The sequence below is a fragment of the Micropterus dolomieu genome, linkage group LG19 (genome assembly GCF_021292245.1).
Source record: "Micropterus dolomieu isolate WLL.071019.BEF.003 ecotype Adirondacks linkage group LG19, ASM2129224v1, whole genome shotgun sequence".
NCBI classification, from domain to species: domain Eukaryota; kingdom Metazoa; phylum Chordata; class Actinopteri; order Centrarchiformes; family Centrarchidae; genus Micropterus; species Micropterus dolomieu.
In genome coordinates, this window is record NC_060168.1 from 29125672 (window position 1) to 29149066 (window position 23395).

A 23395-nucleotide genomic window follows, 5' to 3' on the forward strand; every position below is an offset into this window, starting at 1 on the left:
ATACCTGCCATGATATAGTGTTCCTTGATGACTAAATCTGTCAGCCTACGCAATGTAACAAGATAGATCTGAACTATTAACACATTGGACAGCAGGTTTTTAGAAACAGCTGCCAGAGGTTATATGATATCAGTGAGCCCCAGGAGGCTCAGAAGGCACGTCCTGAGGCTGCACGGAGGTGCATGATGCTGTGAGAAGTGATACACTAAGAAACATGTGAAAAATCCTTCGTTTGAACCCACAACTGTCGACGGCGGTTGGGTCAGCACAGGTTCACGGTCGCACATAGGAGTGTCAGGAGGCTTTGGGAGTATTTGAGTGCAGTTTAGGCATTCACTAAGGGGGGGTGGGGTGTCTTTGCTCAATGCTTACTAAGGATTAGCTGGAGTAACAGTGTCCTATGCCTCAGAGTCCCTGATGCATTTGGTGACAGAAGTAATGCAGGTCAGAGGTCACACAAGTGGTGGTGGAGGAGGTTGTTCGTTCTCCTGAGGCAGTAAACAGGTTGTGACATCACATCCTGTGCAAAAGTGACACGCCTGGAAGGACAGCAATGTACTGCACATACACACACAAACACACATACACGGGGCTAGCCTTGTAGTTTGGCCTGCTTCCGTTCTTAGTGGGGAAACAATGCTATTGAAATGCAGCAACCGTACTCACTGTGCAGTTTGAGTTCAGAAAAATATAGCAGCTGGCTTGATATTTAAAACCAAATGTTTTCTTCATCCACTCACTCTCTTGGTAGTCACTAATGGCTTTTATAGACAAAGCCACTTAGCTCCCAGAGCCACTTATCTGCCCAGCAGCTCCTGCCTGCACAGAACATCTTTGATCAACAACAGTCTTAGCGAGTTGCTGACTGTCAAACACACTTTGCCTGGCAGCAGCAGCTCCACACCATTTAACTTAAAGTGATACAGACACCTTGCTGACTTGGATCACTCCTCAATTAAGAGGATCAGCTGAGGAGGAGCAGGAGCTGCTCTAATCTGTTGCCATGACAACCTCCTGAACGATGACTCATGTCAATTCAATCACGTTGCACACTTGAACGTGTGACACCACAGACTCCGCGTAGGCGGATTAGAAAGCCGCAATCACGTATGATGTTGATTAAGTAATCCTGCTGACTACATTTGTTTGTACACTTAGCCACATGTTGTGGTCCTTTGATTACATAACAGTCCTATGATGATACAGTATAGAATAAATGATACCTAAATTGCATACCACAATTTACATTTTTTGCTGCTAATTCTTTGCGCTTGACACCAAATTTGTCATCAGTTGTTCCTGTATAAATCGGCAATGATCTTGGAGTATTTTGTTTATCAGCAGTATTCTGTTAATCACAAATATTTGTAAAAGTGGAAATACATAGTCACCTCAAAATTCAACATTGCCTATATTTGGATATAAACACAGGATACTTAAAAAAGCCTGCAATGTCTTAGTTATAACTGCAGAAGACATGACTCATTTTGGTAATGAGTCACTAAAGATTTGTGTAGTATGGTTTTGGGCCTCTTTTGGGATAGAAATTGTGTACTGTTACCGCTCTTTGTATCATTTATTTGGCTTCTGGAATTCAGCTGTGTTTATTCTGAATGTTCATGTTAGCCACTTCTGTTCTGACCAGAAATCCTGGATACATGAGAAGCTTAAGGTCCAATGTGTGTTTATTATCATAAAGCCAGGCAGTGAAATGATTTTGCAGTAAACTATCTCAAATCTTGTTTTGTGAGGAATCCCCTGACCTCCTGAAAGAAGCTGCGGTGGTCTCCAAACCCCACAATAATGTTGAAATTTGTTGATCTTCGTAAGGAAATTTCTCTTCTCTGCCCACAGGGAGGGCACAGTTTAGTGTCAGCAATTTAACAGCAGCTGCAGAGCTTGTAGGGAATTTGATTTCGTTCTCAAGGACACTTCTGCCCTGTGTCCTATCCTGCTGGAACATACTTTATGTAAAGTATTGATCTCTATGCCCGTACACCCCAATACTTTTTTTGGTAAGTCAGTAGGTTTCATCCTGTGGGGATCATTGATATCTGTAGCAAGGTTCATGGCAATCCATCATACAATTGTTGAGATATTTCAGTCTGAACATAAGTGGTGGACTGACTGACATAGCCATCCATAGAGTCATGCAAGAAGCATGGCTAAAATACCTCATATCTAAACCTAGAACCTAGACAATAAGTCCCAGTGTGTCTAAAAGCAAAAGAGTTCTTGATGGTGCTCATATTCCTTTTTCACTTTGCCATCTTTTGGTAAGAAGGTGTGACAGAATGGAGTCATTTTAGCAGCAGTACTCATGTTTCATCTCAGGAGGCTGCTGAGGTAAAGATAAATCATCTGACTTTCAAATGAGTGGAGTTGGAACAAAATATAATGAGCATGTTGCCCTGATTTTATCATATTTATAAGATAATCCAGGCTGGCTGAGCAATAGAGCCATAGCGTCCCTCAAGCTTTCTTTTCTGACCCTCCGCCTCTCAACACCCTCTTTTCTCAGATTTCTGATGTTTTGATTTTGCACAGCTCTGCATTAACAGAGAATTTTGGTGGCCACCATCCAAATGTTTTTTATTATCTCTTATTAATCCAGGCCCCCACGGTACGCAAGTTCAAGCATCTGATGTTTTCAACAGCTGAGTACACAGGCACAGGAGTCACAAGCTCAGGATTGTGTATGTTTTTATTTGGGTGTATTATAGTTGACAGATTCACATAGATTCCTGAAGAGAGCCGCAGGAGGGAATGACTACAAGTTAGAGGTGGGAAAAGTACCTCATAGAGCTTGCAGATTTCAGCTTTGCTCAATCCTCAGGTGCTCTCTGTCCTTATAAATGATGTAAACATATGCAAATCGTTAACAGCTCAAAATAGCTCCATGCCTTTTAGATGTCCCCAAATCCCATATTGTGACTTTGAGTAACACGGGTGAACTTGTTTATGTTTGGAATATAGATCAGGCAGTTCAGCGTGCCATTTGAGGAAGGATTAAAAAGGCCAACTCAAGCAAGGCAGATGTCTGAATTTTTTTTTCACTTCAGGTTTTTCTGCATTGCGGCTCGTTTTCATCTGCTATTGATTTAAATCCATCCCCCGGGGCCCAGCAAGCCCCGTTTCGTCACCCGCTCTGGGAGAAAAATGGTCAGATTTTTGCTGAAAATAGCACTTTTCCTCGCTCAAATTCCACAGACTGACTCGCTCAGTGCCGTGCACCTTAAAATAGATACCTTACAGTGGAAATTAAATCTATGAGTGTCCAAGACCCCAGGAAGGACGCCTGAAAGATTTGGTTTCAGAGACATTAAGCCCTTTTGATGTATTCTGCGCTCATGTGTGTTGATGTGGCAGTACAGCAGCCGATGGAAACCCAAACTGATGGCCAGGGAAATTTGCTTGAATTAAATGCAGCAGGAATATTGTAGCTCAGCCGTCACAGTTGTATGAATTGGTTCAGCATGGATCTTGCTGCAAATGAAATGTCATGTACAGTAAGTCACCATGCGTCCAAGGGGAGTTCCTAATTCTGTCAGTTAGAAGTTTCTCAATGTTCAGGTATGTTATGTGAATGGAAAGTGTAATGAGTTGCTTCTTTCCTGACTATTCTTTTTAGTGTACTCACTGAAGGAAAAGCAAACTGCCATTGTCACTCATAGTTTATTTCTTTTCCTTTTTTCCCTTCATCTCAAGGTTCTCCGTCTCTGAGCGGAACAGGAATGGTAACAGTTCTGGTGGACGATGTGAACGATAACGTCCCTGTTTTCACCTCCTCCACCTTCCACACCACCATCATGGAGGACGCCCCGACAGGGACAGATGTGTTATTGGTCAACAGCTCTGATGCAGATGTTGGTGGCAATGGTGTTATAAGGTGCGCTCCTCTGATTCCACATAAAATTCCTGTTTGTTGTCTCATTTTTTTGACCCGGATACATGTGTTTTTTAGTGTTTTTGTCTTGATGCTTTAATTAGATACATGAAATTAAAAATGTGGAACAACATGCAAATGTTTCCTGTTAATCTCAAACTGGGGACATTGAGGTTCATGACCCCCCAAGGCCTCCAGGGCACCCCCACCTGGTAATGTCCTTTACTGCTCTGTAAAGCACCTTTAATCCAATTTATACATAAAAATATGTTTGTCTTTATTCTGATCATTCAAGGCCCAAAAGCATTGTTTGCAAGTGTCTAGTTTTAAAGGGGGTCTCATAGTGAAATAATTATCAACAAATGTCCTGAATCACCAAAATGCAATCTGAAAATAATTTAAATTTAAGATTATTTCCTGAATAGACAGAGCCAAATTAACTGATTTTGCTGAGATTGAGTTTAAATCTCCTCTTTAGATTTCATTAGTGTCTCCACTTTCAATGACAGGGATGAAAGTTTGGCAGAAGAAGAAAGAAAAATAATGAAATCATACACCAGTAACAAATTATGGAAATGACCTCATTGGTTGATTAGTTTTTTTCCTGGGATAATATTCACTGATGGTCTATTTCATCAAATTTTTACTTTATTACGGACAGATTAATGCAAGAATAAAATCTGTGTGCATAGCACTAATGAATCCATTTTTTTCAGTCCATATGAGATCTATGTTGCTCTGTACAGTTATAGTTACTACTGTGAGTATTCAGGTCAGTTTAAGTCTGCTTTCATTCCCTGGTGTGGAAAAGCCTTTTCATACAGAACTGGGTTTTGGCTTTCCTCACACCTTTTTACCAGCTTTATAAAATTCCATGTTTTTTATGCAATTGTGTGACAGAATTTTAGGAGCAGAGTTTTCGTCAGTACCCAGAGTCATTGTTTGGGCTACTATTCTCAAGCTGGGTGACAGCTTTATCACGCTCACAGCCCCATCCATGGCGGAGCTTGTAAGAGCTTCTGGCCTGTCTCTCTCAAGCCGGACACTGACTCAAGTCCGACCCCTCCTCTCTCCTTAGTAACCCCACTGGGTGCACATTGAGGGGTAACGCAGCGCGTTCCAGATTCCCAAAACACAGTAATGAGGATGTTAATTGTCTATGACAGTATGAGTTGTGCCCATCAGGGGTTCCATGGTGTTCCAGGCCCTTAATAGAGACCAGAACCGATTACCTTCAGTTATTAGTTTGGATTCTTACAGCCTATTAAATGTAGGTCCAAAACCTGGACTTTTCTCTGGATTGTGTTCAGACCACAAGCATCTGTAGACAGTTTATGTTATTGATTATGTCCAAATAAGCTTTGCATCCACTCTGCTTTCACACGTTCTGTATTTTGTAGTCCCATCTCTGGAGGGGGATGCTTTTTCTGAAGCCTTTTCAAAATATGCACTGGTGTGTACATGTATGTGTCAGTTTACATTTACATCTGGTTCCTGCTGGAGACTTGTGAGATACGGCGTGAAACATGATATTTGTTTGAAAGCCAACGACTGTGGCCCCTCAGTCCTGAAGAGTTTTGTTATGTGATGTTATTTATGCTTGTATTTTATGTTTTGTTTATTTGTATTGTATGTGATATATTTTTTTTTACAGCTTTAGCATTTTTTGTGTTTTGTTTTCTTTTATAAATACCATGTTCCACAGTAAGGTAAATTAAATTTAATAAAATAAATCAAATAAAGGATTCTGGAGTTCTCAAACAAGAAACAGGCAGCCTGAACCACAGGGACTCTCTGAGCAGTGAAGCAGAAAACAGTGGCTGAATCTGATAAAATATGAAGCTGGACCCTCAATTAACTAACTGATGTGATGTCACGCCACTACAATGTAGTGACCATTGTTGAGCATATTATTCTATTTAATGTGCTTTTTGTGAAGCTCAAAACAGTGCCCTCTATAGACCACATTGACACAGTACTGAACAAGTCCCTTTACTCACTGGCAGGTCAGAAAACAATATGTAGAAACTATTATTATGCTGAGGAATGACTCATGTAACACCTGACGGTCAGCACATTAGAAATGTCCTCACTGTAACATAAGATGTGTTCATTATAGAGAAATTGAAGTACCTCTATAGCCACTGAGTGGCAGGTACTATGAGAAAGTAATGGACTGACATTGTGATTATGTGTTATTTCATACTTTGTAATGTCCTTTCACAGTTTTATAATTTCTTAATTAAAATAACAAAAACATGTTAATATATGCAGGTGGAGTAAAAATCTAAATCACAAAACTTTCACTGAAACTTGTCCTTCTTCATCTTTCCTACAGCTATAGCCTGACTGGAGGACACGGTCAGTTCTCCATCAACCCAGCTACAGGACAGATTATCACCAGCTCCCTGCTGGATCGAGAAGACAGGGCCAATTACCAGCTGCTGGTTGTGGCAACAGATGGAGGGCAGCCCCAGGGCTTGTCCAGCTCCGCCACCGTGTCCGTGACGGTGGCTGACATCAATGATAACCCTCCTCGCTTCCACCACCACCCCTATGTCACCCATATACCTGCCTCTACTGCAGCAGGTTAGTACAAGCCTTTAAGATGTTGAACAAATTGTATGGTTTGCACTTGTTCTCACTGTTACTGGAATTTTGTTCCAACAGGGCACCCACAGTGTTATTTTAAATATTTCACTTTAGTCTTAAACAGATTTAAGAAGAACATGTTACATGTTGGAACAAGGCTTTAAGATTATGGTTTACAGTAATGTTAAAGCTCCTTGTTTTTTTAATCTTTTTTCACTGTAACTTATATACTCTCAACCGTTTATATGCAAGTTTATGCAATGTCAGCGTCTTTAAAATAAAAACAAATTGTCACACAAAACTCATTTATGTCTTTAGGATCCCTGGTTTTTGCTGTTACTGTCACTGACGAGGACTCAGGTTCCAACGCCCAGCTACACTACTCCCTTATAGGGCGCAACTCTGACAAGTTCAAGATTGACCCCATCAGAGGAGCCATCACTGCCAATGAGAAGCTTACTGGAAGCTCAGAAGTTACCCTTACTGTTCGAGTAAAAGACGGTGGAGCTAACCCCAAAACAGATACGACCACAGTGACTGTCCGCTTTGTTACTGGAGGAAACTTTCCTGTCATCAAACTGAAGGAGCATGCATTCACATTCCCCGAGAGCCAGTCGACCAACCACGTTGTTACAACGGTGACTGGATCTTCTATGAGGGGTGGACCGTTGTCATATTACATTGCCAGCGGCAACCTGGATAACGCCTTTCATATTGATCAGCTATCAGGCGAGTTGTCAATCAGACATCCACTAGATTATGAACACATTCAGAAGTATGTTCTCTGGATTGAGGCCAGAGATCAGGGCTTCCCACCTTATTCCTCTTATGAGAAAGTAGAAATAACTGTGCTGGATGTGAATGACAATCACCCAGTGTTTGATAAGGATCCATTCCATGCTGAGATACTAGAGAACATTTCACCTCAGCGGGTGCTCATGGTCTCTGCTGTTGATCTGGACAGTGGGCCAAATGGACAGCTTGAATATGCCATCATTGATGGCAACAAGGAGAACAGCTTCAGTATTAACAGAGCAACTGGTGAAATACGAACCACCAAGCCACTGGACCGGGAGAAGGTGGCTCAGTACACTTTGAAAGTCAAAGCCACTGACCGTGGGTTGCCACCCAAAAACACAGTAGTCAAAGTTCTAATCAACGTACTGGATGTGAATGACAATGCTCCTAGGTTTTCTAAGATCTTTAGTGCTACAGTGGCTGAAAATGCCCCAGTGGGTTACACTGTCACCAGAGTCACCACCACAGACGAGGATGTTGGTTCAAATGCCATTAGCCGATATTCAATTACAGATACCAGCCTTCCATTTAGTATTAATCCAAACACAGGAGACATAATAATAAGTAGGCCACTCAATAGAGAAGACACAGATCAATACATTGTCAAAGTGTCTGCCCATGACTCTGGCTGGACAGTAAGCACAGATGTCACCATATTTATAACGGATATTAACGATAATGCCCCCAGATTTAGTCGTCCCTCTTACTATCTGGACTACCCTGAGCTCACTGAGGTGGGCTCCCTGGTCACACAGGTATCTGCCACAGATCCCGACGAGGATGTCAATGGCAAAATTTTCTATTTCATTCGGTCCCAGTCAGAGTACTTCAGAATTAACGCCAGCTCTGGAGCGATATTTGTGAAGCAGCAGTTGAAATATCAGAACTCAACAGGTGCTAGTAGCATAAATATAAATCGCCACAGCTTCATTGTCACAGCCTCAGACAGGGCAGTCAAGCCTTTGATGAGTGAGACGACAGTAATTGTAAACATCGTAGACAGCAATGATAACCCCCCTGAGTTTGATTTGCCTAGCTACTTTACCCCTGTCACTAAAAGTGTCAAGGTTGGTACCAGATTGATTAGGGTTGTAGCTCATGACAAAAAAGACTTTGGCCTTAATTCTGAGGTTGAGTACTTAATAACAGGTGGAAACAGCTCTGGTAAATTCAAACTAGATAAAACAAGTGGATGGATCACTGTTGCCTCCTCCCTTACATCTGATATGAATAAAATGTTTCTCATTGACATCACAGCAAGTGACAGGGGAAATCCTCCTTTGTCTGCACGAATATCCGTGCGAATCGCAGTCACAGAGGAAAACCATCACACGCCTGAGTTCTCACAAAGCCAAATCTCAGCTACTGTACCTGAAAGCCTTGCTGTGGGAACAGCAATAAGGACCCTGTCTGCTAGAGACAAAGATAAAGAAATGAATGGCCTTATCACATACAATATTACTTCAGGCAATGACAAGGGTCTGTTTTCACTTAATAGTAAAAGTGGAGTGCTATCCCTAGCGCACCCTTTGGATTTTGAAGAGGAGCAACAACATGAGCTTAGAGTTTCAGCTACTGATGGTGGTTGGATTGCAAAAACAAGCTATGTCTCCGTCACAATACATGTGACTGATGTGAATGACAATCCTCCTGTGTTTGATCCTGACGAGTACTTCCCCATTGTACAGGAGAATGTTCCTAGTGGCACCACTGTGGTCAAAATGAATGCCATAGACCGTGATTCGGGAGCTAACGCGGTCATGGCTTACGTGATACAGTCATCAGACAGTGACCTCTTTGTTATTGACCCCAACACGGGCACTATCACCACCCAGGGCTTCTTGGATTACGAGGCTAAACAGGTCTACCATTTAACAGTAAAGGCCTTTAATGTCCCAGACGAGGAGCGCTGCAGCTTCGCCAATGTCAACATTCAGCTAAAGGGAGCCAATGAATACGTACCCCGCTTTGTCTCCAAACAGTACTACTTTGAAATCTCTGAAGCTGCTCCAAAAGGCACAGTGGTCGGGGAAGTGTTCGCCAGTGATCGAGACCAAGGAGATGATGGAGTGGTTTACTACCTCATTTTTGGGAAGAGCAGAAAGAAGGGCTTTGGCATCAACAAGAAAACAGGCCAGATTTATGTCACAGGTACTCTAGACCGTGAGAAAGAGGAAAAGATTTCACTGAAGGTGTTGGCAAAGAATGCTGGAAGCATCCGCGGGGCAGATATTGACGAGGTGTTTGTGAACATCACAGTTCTTGATGCCAATGACCCTCCTGTTTTTACCCAAGAACTGTATGATGTGCAGGTTAGTGAAGGTCTCTCACCTGGTGGTCTTGTTACCTTTGTGAATGCTGAGGACTCAGACTCTGTACCAAGTTGGAGCAGATTTTCATACTCCATTGCTCCAGAGTTTGATAAAAATGTTTTCACTATCAACCCAAAAACTGGCCAAGTGTCTGTGGCTGCAGAGCTAGACAGAGAAACAACTCCTGTGTATAATCTAATAGTTCTTGCTGTGGATACTGGTACACCTCCTGCAACCGGAAGCACCACCGTGATTGTGAATCTGGAAGATATCAATGATAATGGTCCAACTTTGACAACTGCCTATGCTGAGGTGATGGAGAATCAGAGAGCTGGCACTGCAGTTACCACACTAGCAGCATCTGACCCAGATCTACCACCCAACCAAGGCCCTTTCTTATTCAGCCTTCTCAGTTCTGGATCTGCCAACAGCTACTTCAGCCTTAGTCCAGCTGGAGTGTTAACCACCAGTCGGGAGATAGACAGAGAACAGTTTAGTGACTTCTACCTTTCCGTTGTGATCAAGGACTCTGGTGTGCCTCAAATGTCCTCCACAGGAACAATTCGCATCAAAATAAATGATCAGAATGACAATCCTTCCGAGCCAAGGTCCATGGAAATCTTTGTCCACTACTTTGGGAACATGTTTCCTGGAGGTTCTTTGGGAGATGTCAAACCCCAAGACCCTGACATTCAGGATAGGTTCCACTGCTCTCTTATTCCGCCATCCTCCGGTCTGTTTAGTATCCCAACTGGTACATGCAACCTCAACTCTAAAGCTCGCTCAACGGATGGAACTTTTGAACTAACCATCCGTAGCAGTGATGGTGTTCATGGTTCAGTCAGCAATACAGCCCGAGTCCTCTTCATGGGCTTCACGAATGCCACAGTGGACAACAGCATACTCATCCGACTCCAATCTCAAGGAGTCAAAAGCTTCCTTACCAACCACTACCTCAGCTTCCTACGCATTGCCAACTCTCAGCTAGCAGGACTAGGCACAGGAGTGCTGCTTTATGGAGCATTTGAACTCAACAATCAGACTTTCCTAATGGCAGCTGTGAAACGGGGCCACGGACAATATGTCAACCCCAGCGGCGTGGCCACATTCTTCCAGAGTATCAAAGACATTTTATATAGACAGAGTGGGGTGCAAATAGATGCGGTGGACCATGATCCTTGCACACGCAACCCATGCCAGAATGGAGGCAGCTGCAAGAGGCGTCTCAGTGTCGGGCCTGATATGAAGACAGAAGAAAGTGTCCCAGTGATCCTTGTTTCCAACCACCCCCTGCAGCCCTACGCCTGCAGCTGCAGGCCAGGATACACAGGAGCTCTGTGTGAGACAGACATCGACGAGTGCCAGCCATCGCCCTGCCACAATGGTGGCACCTGCCACAATCTGGTGGGGGGTTTCTCCTGCACCTGTCCTGAAGGTTTCACCGGGATGGCCTGTGAGAGGGATATCAACGAATGCCTTTCCAATCCCTGCAAGAATGGGGCACTGTGCCAGAACTTCCCCGGCGGCTTTAACTGCCTCTGCAAATCCGGCTTTGCAGGTACTATACACGTAGGAGTCACATTTTATGTCTGACCACACAGTCACTTGTTAGGCTTGGAAGAAAATATGTGGGGAAACATACACACACTGACACTCACACACACACACACACAATAATGTAGTCACACATATGGCTTTGGGTCCAAGGAAAATATTTGCTTCTGAATGTTTCCAAGAGGTGTTGTAGCCATAGCATACAAGCATGGTTGCCAAAAACAGTTTAGTTTTCAGATTACTAGTTGGGGGGTATCAGCTGTGATGCATATCAGCCTTCCATGTTTGCTTTAATAAATAGGATGATGCAAACCTGACCGTAGTCAGGACTTGAGTGTATACTCCACAGACAGTTCACTAGTATCACATTTCACTGTGTGCCTTCATGTGCATGCAGCTTTGACCACACACAGATACAATTCTAATCCAAATGTATACAGAAGGATTTCTTAATCAAGGATTTCTTATTGGGCTCTGTTTTGAGTTGTATGACAAATGAGCAGCTTTATAGAAGATCCAATCAGGCTTTTTCATTTGGAAATGTAATGAATACACTACATTATTAGCCTTGATAAAAGTGGAGTGTATTTTAAGTGGAATTATTTAGAAGAAGTCGTTTGAATCCTGCATGTTGTCCAGCTGCTGACTCCAGCATCTGAAAGACATTTTCAAAGCGGGCCGTAGCAGGCAATTTGCCTCAAGTCAAGTCATTACTGTCCCTCTTTAATATGACGATAAAAAATTAACTCAAATCTTTAGGTTTCATCAAGATAAACGACCCTCCTGAAGAAATGCACCTATTGACTTACAGTAGTTTGCATGCCCTCACAGTGAACTCTCAACTTCCTGTTTTCCCCGGCTAGTTTTTGGCAGCAGAATCTATCTCCATTAAGCAACTTGTCGCAGGATTTACAGCCTAACATATTTTTGCAGAAGTTCATTGTCAGTCTTTTTATTTTGTACTATGTCTGATTCATTAATTGCCAGTCCATTATTTTTTTATGTCACAGTCTTTATCATGATGTTAAAACTTTCAACTCATTTAGATGTTCACCTACTGTATATACATGACAGCTATTCATGTACATTGCAAATGTTTGTCTTTCTCAACTACAAAAAAAAAACAGCCTTGTCCAAATGTAATTTGATCTTGCAACAAGTTTGAAAATCCGACTATTCTTAGTGAGAAGAATCTGCCAATTGCTTGAGATCATTTCTTTTTTCCTATGAAAGTTTCAAGATGTTGTTTTGGTTCAAATGATGTCATCTTGGACAAGTGATTTATATTCCAAAATATCAAGAAAAAAAAAATAGGTGAAACTGCATTAGGACAGGTGAAATTACATCTTTCAATTATTTATGTTATGATTGTTTCAACACAAAATAAGATTTAATGACCCGCTGCAAGTTTAAATGATTTGTTGTAGGATTTTTTTTGCAGTGCATTTCTCAGCTGTGAAGTGATAAAAGGCCTGCATGACTTGGCCTGTGGGGAAAGAGAACTCTGTTCCCTTCTGGGTTTTCCTGTGTTGTCTGCCACCCCATCCATTTTAATTTGTGTTGTTCTGTGAACCCAGGCAAAACGTGTGATTCCATCATCAATCACTGTGAGTGTAACCCTTGTTTTAATGGCGGGTCCTGTCAGAATCGGGTGGATGGATATTACTGTCATTGTCCATTTGGTAAGTAATTGTAGGAAACTTTTTAGGCTATTAGCAAGCGCTGGTAAATTGAAAAGCAAGATGGACATTTCAGATGTGCAGTCTTCCTACAGAAAAGAAAGTTATACCATTATTTATCCATGATTATTTAAACATATGTGAACACTGTCATTTCATTTTGTGTCTTCATTTTTCATGCTTTGTATTGATGTTGTCATCAATAAGCCTCCTATGTGGGCAAAAAGAATAAGTTTGTAACTTTTCAAACATACAAGACTATGATCTGACATCAGTGATATCTGCTATGTTATTATGATACATATAATTTTGCTCAATGAAGATTTTGTTTTGTAGATATTTTTGTCACAGCAGCACCGTGAATCATTCATTGGCTTCCTCTCTGAGTTCTCTTTTGGTCTGTTTTGTCCTCAGGGGTTTTCGGCAAACACTGTGAACTGAACAGCTATGGCTTTGAGGAGCTCTCCTACATGGAGTTTCCGTCCCTGGATCCCAACAATAACTACATATATATCAAGTTTGCTACTCTGAAGAGCAACTCGCTGCTTATGTACAACCATGATAACCAAACCGGAGACAAGGCAGAGTTTCTGGCTCTGGAGATCTTCGAGGGACGGATGCGCTTCTCCTTCAACTTGGGAAGTGGAACTTATAAACTAATGACCATGATAAAAGTTTCGGATGGGCAATTCCACACAGTCATTGCAAGGAGAGCTGGGATGGTAAGAATATATATTTTTATGGTAGAAATTAGCTTGCATGTCAGATGTTTTTCATCATGCATTCTTGGAAAATATCTCATTTAGTGGCTCAATAGTTCTTATGGGTCTAGTAGAAAAAACATTGTAGAAAATCTGCTAAATGCCACATAGTATGGACTCACAACGTAGGCTCCACTATCATTAGCATTTATATCCTGGGTTTTTATAGCTGAAATCTGCATCCAAATTTGGCCTTATATTCTTTTTGCACCATCAGATGATAATTAAACTGCCCCAAACCACGGGTAGCTCAGCTTATGGTTTTCATGGTTTGTAATTATATTTTATTGCTCGTTGTGATTTACAATACGAGGATCCAAAATGACCCTGAAGGTTGAAATTCTGTCTTTTGTGCTCTGAATGAGAGGCTTCTCCCTGCCAGCAATGCAGTGGCAAGGAAAGAGGGAAAGAATGCAACCAGGCCCTGTCAAACCTTCCTGTAATGTAGCTCTCCTGCAGGACTTCAAATCTGTCATTTCCCACCGTGCACTGAGAGTTTCATAGGAAGCTGGTAAAATCGTTAAATTGTCAGTTTTGAGATGGTGCAGAGTGATGGGATGGAAAGGAATAAAGTACAAGTTGAGCACTGTGATTCTGTCTGCATACAGTGCCCTATGAATAGTGTGTGGAGGTGACCATGTAAGTGCTCTTGAAGTATGACAAAGAAATGTGTGTGTGTGTGTAATGCCTGAAGTGCCAGCTCCCCCAGTTAAAAGTGAACCTGATCACTATGTTTGCAAAAGGTACTGTGGGTCATTTTAGTCCAATTGTGACATGTTTCTATGTAAATGTTCAGTTTTGCCTTTTATCAATTGGTGTAATGGTTTTTTGCCATTCACTTGGGAGAACTGCAACAACAACAACAAGCTATAAACACAACATTTATTATCACCTAACAGACCTCGATGATGGTAAATATTTTAGCAAACAAAACATCATTAGCATTCATTTTGAGTTGTGTTTCTGGCAACCTGGTGAATGTAATTCCAATATTTACTCTCATTTTAGCTGTTTTTGTCTCCACCAATGAGAAATAATAATACTAACTGACGTTTGGTGTTGGACAGGTAGTGTACTGTAGTTTATTACGGCTCTTGGTGGGAATGAGAACAGTGAGAGTGAATCAAAATAGTAAAGTTGTGTGTCCTGAAACCAAAACCAAAAACATTGATTAGTAAGACTTTATCAAAAGATGCAGAATGTTTGCACATCATTTTAGCCATTTCCTGTATTAAAACAGACACAAAATCACTTTACATAGTCAGAGATTTATTTTAAGAACAATATTTCCTGCTGCAAAAGTGATTGATGCCATTAACAGTGTACATTTAAAAAACTTATCAAACATAACTTTACAACACAAATGGACTCATTATCTAGATTAGCATTAGCATTAGTTCTAACATTAACATTTTCTTCAGTCTGACACCATTTTTTAATCTTGGTTGAATAAAGTTTCCTTTGTTATTTAAATAGTTTTGGAGTACAAGTGTTGTAAGCAGGAAAATCATTCATCATGCAAAGTATGCTGGTAAGGGTAAATTCACAGTTTTTTAAACTATTTTTCAGATTTGATGGCCAATAGATCCCAATTGAAACTGCTAAAACTACCTATTGCTAATCCGTGGACAAATGGAGGACCACATGAATTATTTAGCACAAGAGCCGACAGAGCCACCATAGCTCCTCCTATGCACTTTCAAAGGGAGGGTTGAGTGGTGACTCAGCTGTTGGTTGCAATTTGCAACCCTCACCACTAGATGCCACTAAAACTTACACACTAAACCTTTAAAGGAATGTGATAGTCATGGACAAAACTCAGAACACAAGATAACTGGTAAATGCAACAAGTAAATGAGTTTCCATTGACCTCAGTTGCATTGGAGTAATGGCAGAAGTCTCAAAATCTGTGCAAACAAAAACAAAACTATCTGCATGGCTGGAGGGGGATAAGTAGGAGAATAATAAATGTAATTGTGAAATTACACAGCTGGGAACATTCGTGCAAAAACTAAGTTAGTTTAGTTTATTTTAAATCAGGTTTGTAAGACAGAACAAACAACAACCTCTTCTGTGAGTGAGATTTGCAAATGTAGTTTGACAGATTAGGGCTCACTGTAGCTGATTAGCACGAGCAGCTAATCATCAAACCTTTGATTAGCTTAATTATTTGCCCTAGAAAAAAAGCACAAAACAAATGCGTAACAGCAGTTACTCAGGGCCTGAACCACAACAGAGAGCAATGCTATGGTCCCTCCATAACATTAGTCATGAGGAAAACAATGATCTCCAGTGGTGCTTTCTTAACATTTCCTTCAATGTTAGCCAATCCCAAAAACACAATACTTAACTTTTTGTTGTTACAATTAATTTCCAAGGGGTTTTCTTGAGATTAATATTTTTTACCTCAATATGAGACACTTGACAGTAAGTGCAGTGAAGTGTGTGTAAGGCATGATGCCTTTGATCACAGGAAAAGACATTAATAAAATGTTTATGTGGTTCTGACATTCTTTATGGCGCTTCAGAGAGTCACGAATGTGTTTGAGACAAACGAGTCCTGTTGTTCCTCGCCTCGCTATTGTCAAAGTGTTGGGGCGTTTGAATGTGTGTTTTACTCTGACGTGCTTCTGCGTATGCGTCCATGTGTCTGATCTCAATTTTGACTCAAGCGTGCTTAGTGTGTGTGTCTGTGTGTGTGCGCTTGGTGGGGTCGTGCTCTCGTGGATGATTTGTGTTGGAGATCCGGGCCAGTGTGGTCCGTGTTTACTTAAGATCCAGGAAAGGTGGAGCATGATTGCCCTGGTTTTTCAACACTTTCACACACTTTTCCGGACAGTTTCTTCACCAGCTCATTTCTTTTCTTCCTAGTAGGGTCATTCCCTCTCAGAGCAGAGAGGGAACAGAAGAATAACCCACATCTGGTCAAAAGCTTTAGTATCATTAACGGGAAATAGGAAATGTAATGTATGGCATATTTATGCCATTCTCCCATCAACCACTGTGATGAGATTATGAAAAATAATTGGCCTACATGCCATTTGGTGAACAGAAAAAAACATTGAACAAGACTCAGTCACACAAATATTCAGGGAGAAATTATTGTATTGGTTGAAGTAACCCTAAATGGGTAGAACCTGAACCCTGGAGTGAAAGTTACAGAGCATAAGAGGATATTTACGCACAAATCTTAAAATCTCTCAAAAAAAACATTAACACGCATTACACATATGTGATACAGCTTACATCTGACATTTACTGTATGTCACTGTCATTCATTGTGACGATCACAGCACTTACATTGCCATCTATACTGAATCTTTTACAAGATTTTAAGGAATAGATCAACCTTTTGCGAAATAGGTACATGAGAAGATTGATACCACTCTCATGTCTGAACATTAAATATGAAGCTACCACAAGCAACTGTGGCTGTGACTTAAACAGCCTGTTGGTGTTTGAGCTATGCAAACAACTATGTCAAGCTCAGTTTCCCATTCAAAGAGTGGGGTCTCCTCCGGGAAAAATAATGGACTGAGGCAGTGTGACTTTAAAACAGCTGTTAGTTAGACAATCACACATGACATGCGTGTGTGTGTGTGTGTGTGTTCCTATCATCATGTAGGCTGCATCTCTGACTGTGGACCTGTGTGGTGATGACCAGGAACCAGGCTACTGTGCTGTGAGCAATGTGGCAGTACACACTGACTGGTAAGAAAATCACACACCCTACACAGATGTCATGTTTCTATGCTGTAAATGTATACATTAAAATAGTGTTGACAGTTTTAGTTCCAAGGCTTGGAAAACTCAATATGTAATGATATTTTCCATGTCTGGCGAAATAATGGAAAATAATACAAAACCTGGTATGAACATACTTTCTGAATTCTTTGCTGTTGTTGTTTTACTTTACCCTATATATCGTAACCCTTAATACAAAGCAATGTCCTTATGACCCCTTGGTTGCATTTGTTCTGATGTGACAAGTTAAACCAACCCCTTGTTTTATCTGAATATGTAATGGTATATAACAATTTAATATCCCTACAATATGCTGTTCTATAGAGAGCTCTATAGAGAAAATTCAATCAAGCTTTTATTTTTATTTTTTTCTTTTAATTTGTTAGTACTGCCTTACTGTCTTAGTATCTGGATGAAAAAAATTGCTTAACATGGTATATGCAATTCTCATACATTTTTGTGCAATGATAATACAAAAATGAAGTCATCTGTTGTAAATATACAATATATGATGTAAACCTTCATTAAATTACTGGATGATCATTGCCTTTACACACAGACAGCACTGAGCCAGGCCCTGTGGGGTAAAAACGTGGGACTGCACATGTGTTTTTGTGTGTATAGATTGTGTGTGTGTGAGAGAGAAAGAGAGAGCGAGAGAGAGAGATTGATTTGGCAGATGAGGAAGGGCCAATGGTCTACAGAAGGTTTATTTTGTAAGGGTCTCGGGTCCATGTTGTTGTGAAACTCACTGACCCACAGTGTCTTTCTGTGTGTGTCTGTGTGTGTGTGTGTGTGTGTGTGTGCGTGTGTGTGTGTGTGTGTGCATACCTCTAAATACTTGAATGCATTTGTAAGCTTTTGGATCTGCGCATATGTCCTTTTGTGTCTGCATGCATTTAAGTCATTGTGTGCTTCTGTTCATCTATGTGTGTGTGTGTGTGTGTGTGTGTGTGTGTGTGTGCATGCAGGATCCTGGATGTGCAGCCCAACAGGCTTTTGGTGGGAGGCGTCAGGTCAATAGAACCCGTCCTTCATCGGCGCGGTCAGGTCGCCACCCACGACTTTGTCGGCTGCATCATGGAGTTTGCAGTCAACGGCCGCCCGCTGGAGCCCAGTCAGGCACTGGCATCGCGTGGCATCCTTGACAGGTCCGCTCAACCCAACCCCATCCCTCCTATTCCCGCATTCACCCTTTCTCCATCATCTCCCTCTTCTTTTCCATCTGCCCGTCTTCTCTAACCTACCCGACTCTCACTGTGGGACATCTGTTCACACTCTCAAACCCTCTCGAGAGATTTTAAAAAGATGTTTTTTTAATACAAATGGCAGATTTTTGATGGGGGAAACCAATTGCAGAATTCCAGGGAATTTTTTTTCTGCTGGTATATGAATAGTGAGGCGAGGACAGATCTTTTAATATGTTAATTCTCTTGGGGTTCTTTAGGGGGGCTTTGTATTGCATCACGGGGAGAGAAATCACAGCTCATCTGATCCCCTTTTCTGGAGTTTCTTCTTCTTTGGACCCCCCGGCTGCGAACTGTGCGGCTGACTTGTCAAACTGACTGTCTGATTGTCGCTTTGTGTGTCGTTGTATCTGTAGATGTCCGAGACTGGAAGGAGCCTGCACCACCAGCCCCTGCAGACATGGGGGCACCTGTTTGGACCACTGGTCTTGGCAGCAGTGCCAGTGCGTTGATGGCTTCACTGGCAAATTCTGTGAGAAATGTAAGTATATGCCTTTGATGTGTTTCTTTATTGCTGAGGCTGCACTTACTAAGGAAAATTCTATCATGACTATTTATGATTCCTCCCTCATGAGTCATCGAGCTGCACCATGTAGCTTAATATAGGACACATCACTGCATTCTGAGCTCTACTTCAAAGCATTTGTGTATTTTATAGTATCATTACTCAGACTCAACATCAGAGAACTAAAACAGAATGAGAAACCTTTGAGGCCCACAAAAACTGCCAGCTACTGTGTAAGGTGCTACAGTATGTTTAGCAATGTTTCCAATAACCATTACCACATTTATGTTGAGACTTTCATATTGTTACCGGGAACAAACAAGATCATCAGTTGAGAAGTCTGGGAACCTCCACCCCAGAGTTTTCTCTGTCATTGGGTTTGATTTTGTGGGAAATCTGCTGGTTTGTTTCATGGCACGAAACAAGATCACAGCGTTTTTTGTGTGGAGCATACTCCCTGAGAGTTGTGTGTATGAAGGTGTATAGTGCAACACAGCTAATGACCTACAACAGCTTCTGTTTTCAACTCCCTGGCACTAGTTTTTGTCTAAAGTCAGACGTTTTCTATTAATCAACAGCACGAATTTGCATATCAACATTCACCAAAGTTGAACATAAAATATTTGTCCAGATGTACTTCACTTCCGGGAGCAAATCCACTCGCTGATTCACTTGATTGAAATTAACTGATTTTGCCACAGCATTTTGACTTTTTTTTGTCGTTGTGGCTTCACAAATAAAAAAATTTAAATCTATACTGCACTGCGCGGTATATTCAAGAGTATTTTAAGTGAGGAGGGAGAATACATCCACAAGAATACATCGTTTTACTGAACATCATTATAAACACTTTAAATTAATCAACCATTTTATGGTGTTAACCATAAAAATCCCTCACACATTTTAATTTCAACTGTTTGTAAATCTACTTTTGAAGGGCAATTACACTGCGTGAAGGTTCTGTAAATTATTGTACTGTAGCTTTAAAAAAATTACATCACATGGTTTATTAGCAAAGCTTAAAGTTTAGCTAATAAACACATAATGCATTCACACAATTTACAATCAACTTATAACCAGAAATCTGGCCTGAGTGATATGTAGGTGAAGCTCTGAATAGGGTGTAGGTAGGGGTTCAGTGTCTTGCTCAAGGGCACATGGGCTGTTCTGTGCATTTACCTACATCTTTCATTGATCGGAAGATATTTGTAACCACTGCTGAGAATGTAAGAACCAATTCGTGCTTATGGGAATTGGATTAGGAAAATCATTTGGGCCTAAGTGTCCACCAGTTCCGGAGTGGAAATAAAAGTTTTGCAGTCGCCTGTGAAACTTCTGTGAAGTCAGACAGGATTGAGGATATTCTCTATCTTTCTCCCATAGACATGACAGCAGACACTGCCCTGTCCCTGGATGGTACCGGCCGTCTGGACTACTCCCTTAAGCAAGGACCTAAACGCGACGTCCTTCTTAAACAGTCACTGCAGGGCTTAACCTCTGACCCAGGCAATCCTAGCAGCTTGGAGGTCAAGTTCAGGACACGCAGCAAAAGCGGCACCCTACTGCATGTGCAAGAGAGCAGCAACTACACTACTGTTAAGGTACGTAAGCAAGAAGAAGTGAAGGTTATGTTATAATGATGTGGCAATGTATGGATATCTTGAGTATTAACGAAAAGTTTCTATTGATAGCAGTATGTACAAACAGTTCCCAGATTGAGTCTGAGAAAAAATATTATTTCTACTATGGCTGATGTTGAGAATTCATCATAATGTATTTCCACAGCATCTGATTCACCATCAGAAATGCAACATAGTCATCGTCCTAAAGTTTCTCTTTTTATTATGCATTGATTAATTTAAAGCATTCTGCGGCAGGGAATAGACAGTGCCCCTTGATCTGCTAGAAGTGTGCACAGAACTTTGTGTCTGTTACCAAGAGGAGAAAACATGAAGGCTTCTTGCTAAGTATAATAAATTATATCTATGAAACAGGGGACATTAGAAAGAAAGGCCTATCTCTAATGATATATCTCTTTTAGTTTAGGTAAATAAAAGCCCTGGCCCCAAGTTAATAATTTATTGTAATATAAGAACCCTATAATCCTTCATATATAGGCTGCATTTGTATTACAAATCTCCTTTAAATCACATTCATTGAGGTAGATTATCATCACAGGAAATGGTCCCATGTACACATTATGCATCACCCCAAATCACAGGTAAAAATACTCCAATTTCTAGCAACACAATCAGCATTTTTTAGATAATTAATGTTAATGTTAGGCCACTAGCCATACTGCAGACTCACAAATCTCATTAGCTTACGTGCAAGTCATAATTAGCTCATGATTCGCTCCTAGTCACTGTCAGCACAGCTTTGGCTCATCAGTTTGTTTGAGATGACACAGCTGAGGTCGTGCAATGTGGCGGCCAGATGATACGTTGCATCACCAACACCATTTGTAGTCATGTGCATGTTTCGGTTTGTACGCGTGCAAACATGCAGTACACTGACAATGAAAGGCCCCCTGGAAGTTTGGACCTCATGACCCCATCATTAGTTTAATTTTGTATGTACAGTATGTAAGTTGAAATGGTTGGCTACAGATACTGTATGTACACCATCTCCTTACTTTGATTTACCCCTTACAACCCCACTCACTGCCCCACATACTCTCTCCAAGTATAAACTACAACTATATGGGTCTTTTTTAACCACCTAATTCTTCTTTCTCTCCTCTCGTCCTGTTCAGCACACCCTCCCTCCAACTGATCCTGGGCAGCTGCCCAAAGAGTCCTGAGCGCTCATTCATCCTCTTCAATTTTCCTTTTAGAACCCCTTCACCCTCACCACCACTTACCCCTTCCCACTTTAGTATCAGACTTTCTCTCTTATGATTTTGTTTTCCGGCTCTGAGCAGGTTCTGGTGCTCATCAAATCACCATCACAGCTTCCCAAACAGTCCAGAAAAGTATTATAAGTACCATGAGGAAGGGCAGGGGAATACCCATTGTATAAGTACATATGTTGAGAGTCAGGACTATATATACTGAGATATAAAAAACAAGATGTTTAATAGATAAACTTCATGATTGGTTTTCCAGGTTTAGAGCACTCAGTATTCTTTGGCTTGGGGGACTTTCCGCTTTTCCCAGTTTATATCAATTCTTCCGGAAGCTACTTATCATTGCTGATTTTTGGGGTCTTTGAAAGGAGGAGAACGGGATTACTTTTCCATCGAAGTGGGGAGTGCGCATATGAGATTACCATACACTGTGTAAGCCGCAAATTTGTTGTCCATGCCAATGTGAGCTTGATTCATTTCTTTTAAAGATGCACTCTCTTTTCTGGAAAGAGGTTTCGCCAGTGGGCGTTTGAATGAGCATGTTTTCTCTGAATTTGTTGTTAGCAAGCTTCTGATCATCTTCTGGCTGAATAACATTAGCTATACACACAAGTTGTGAGAACATGATTAACTGCAGTGCGTCCCGCTGGGAAAAAGATTTATGAGCACCAAGCTGCATTTTTGTTTTTCGATCTCTGACCTCAACATCGGATCCTGAAAGCAGTGTGGTAGAAGTTTTGTGGAGACTGAGAGAAGACTTCCTGTCATTGCTCATGAATGATGCTGACATGATAAGTCATTGCATTAATCAGAAAAAATGCATTTTAACCATAGTTTATGCAACTCCTCTCAGAGAACATTATTTATCATGCGAGAATTATAACAGCATGCAGATTCAGGGACCGAGTAATTGATCAATTTACTAATCTAGTCTGTCTACTCATCTCCAATTTATGATGCACTGTTTAATGTGGATATTGACAGAGACAATATAACTTTAATTATTTACTTGTTGAACAATGTAATGGAAAATAATACTGTATAGACAATTGGTGGACTCAGAGATACTCTCAGTCCAACACTTTGGTCCAGACTGAAATATCTCTATCTGTTGGATTGTTCATTATTATCATTGTGAGCGTATTCGCGTGCTGAAATCACTGCTGTGCCTAAGTACAGCCTCACAGAGCCTGTGCTTGTTGACTCTTAGTCTTGTTTGTGTGAAAGTAGGACTGTGTGATAGTTATCTATTGTCAGTTATGGTCTCCACATATAATTGTTTTGAGGTAGAATTCTCATATCAAGATGTTGTGACTTACACTAAATCCTTGAGAACAAATTTGCTGTAGTAAAAAAAAATAGTTTTTTACTTTTTATCACATGGTTTTGAATTCTTTGGTAATATAATAATAAGATAAGGCTGCCCATAGAAGGATGAAGCCATTTTTCATGCATTTTAACACTGATTC

At 41.0% G+C, this 23395-nt stretch overlaps 1 protein-coding gene across 1 annotated transcript in view; it reads left to right on the plus strand.

The window, feature by feature from the left end:
- The window catches only part of LOC123957556 (protocadherin Fat 4), a 102697-nt gene that overhangs the window by 73703 nt on the left and 5599 nt on the right, over positions 1 to 23395 (plus strand). The window contains exons 7-15 of the mRNA XM_046030437.1: positions 3709 to 3889; positions 6225 to 6475; positions 6797 to 11146; positions 12720 to 12824; positions 13236 to 13543; positions 17208 to 17293; positions 18298 to 18477; positions 18930 to 19054; positions 20462 to 20679. Coding sequence (XP_045886393.1) covers positions 3709 to 3889; positions 6225 to 6475; positions 6797 to 11146; positions 12720 to 12824; positions 13236 to 13543; positions 17208 to 17293; positions 18298 to 18477; positions 18930 to 19054; positions 20462 to 20679 — 5804 coding nt within the window. The remainder of the gene's footprint in view (positions 1 to 3708; positions 3890 to 6224; positions 6476 to 6796; positions 11147 to 12719; positions 12825 to 13235; positions 13544 to 17207; positions 17294 to 18297; positions 18478 to 18929; positions 19055 to 20461; positions 20680 to 23395) is intronic.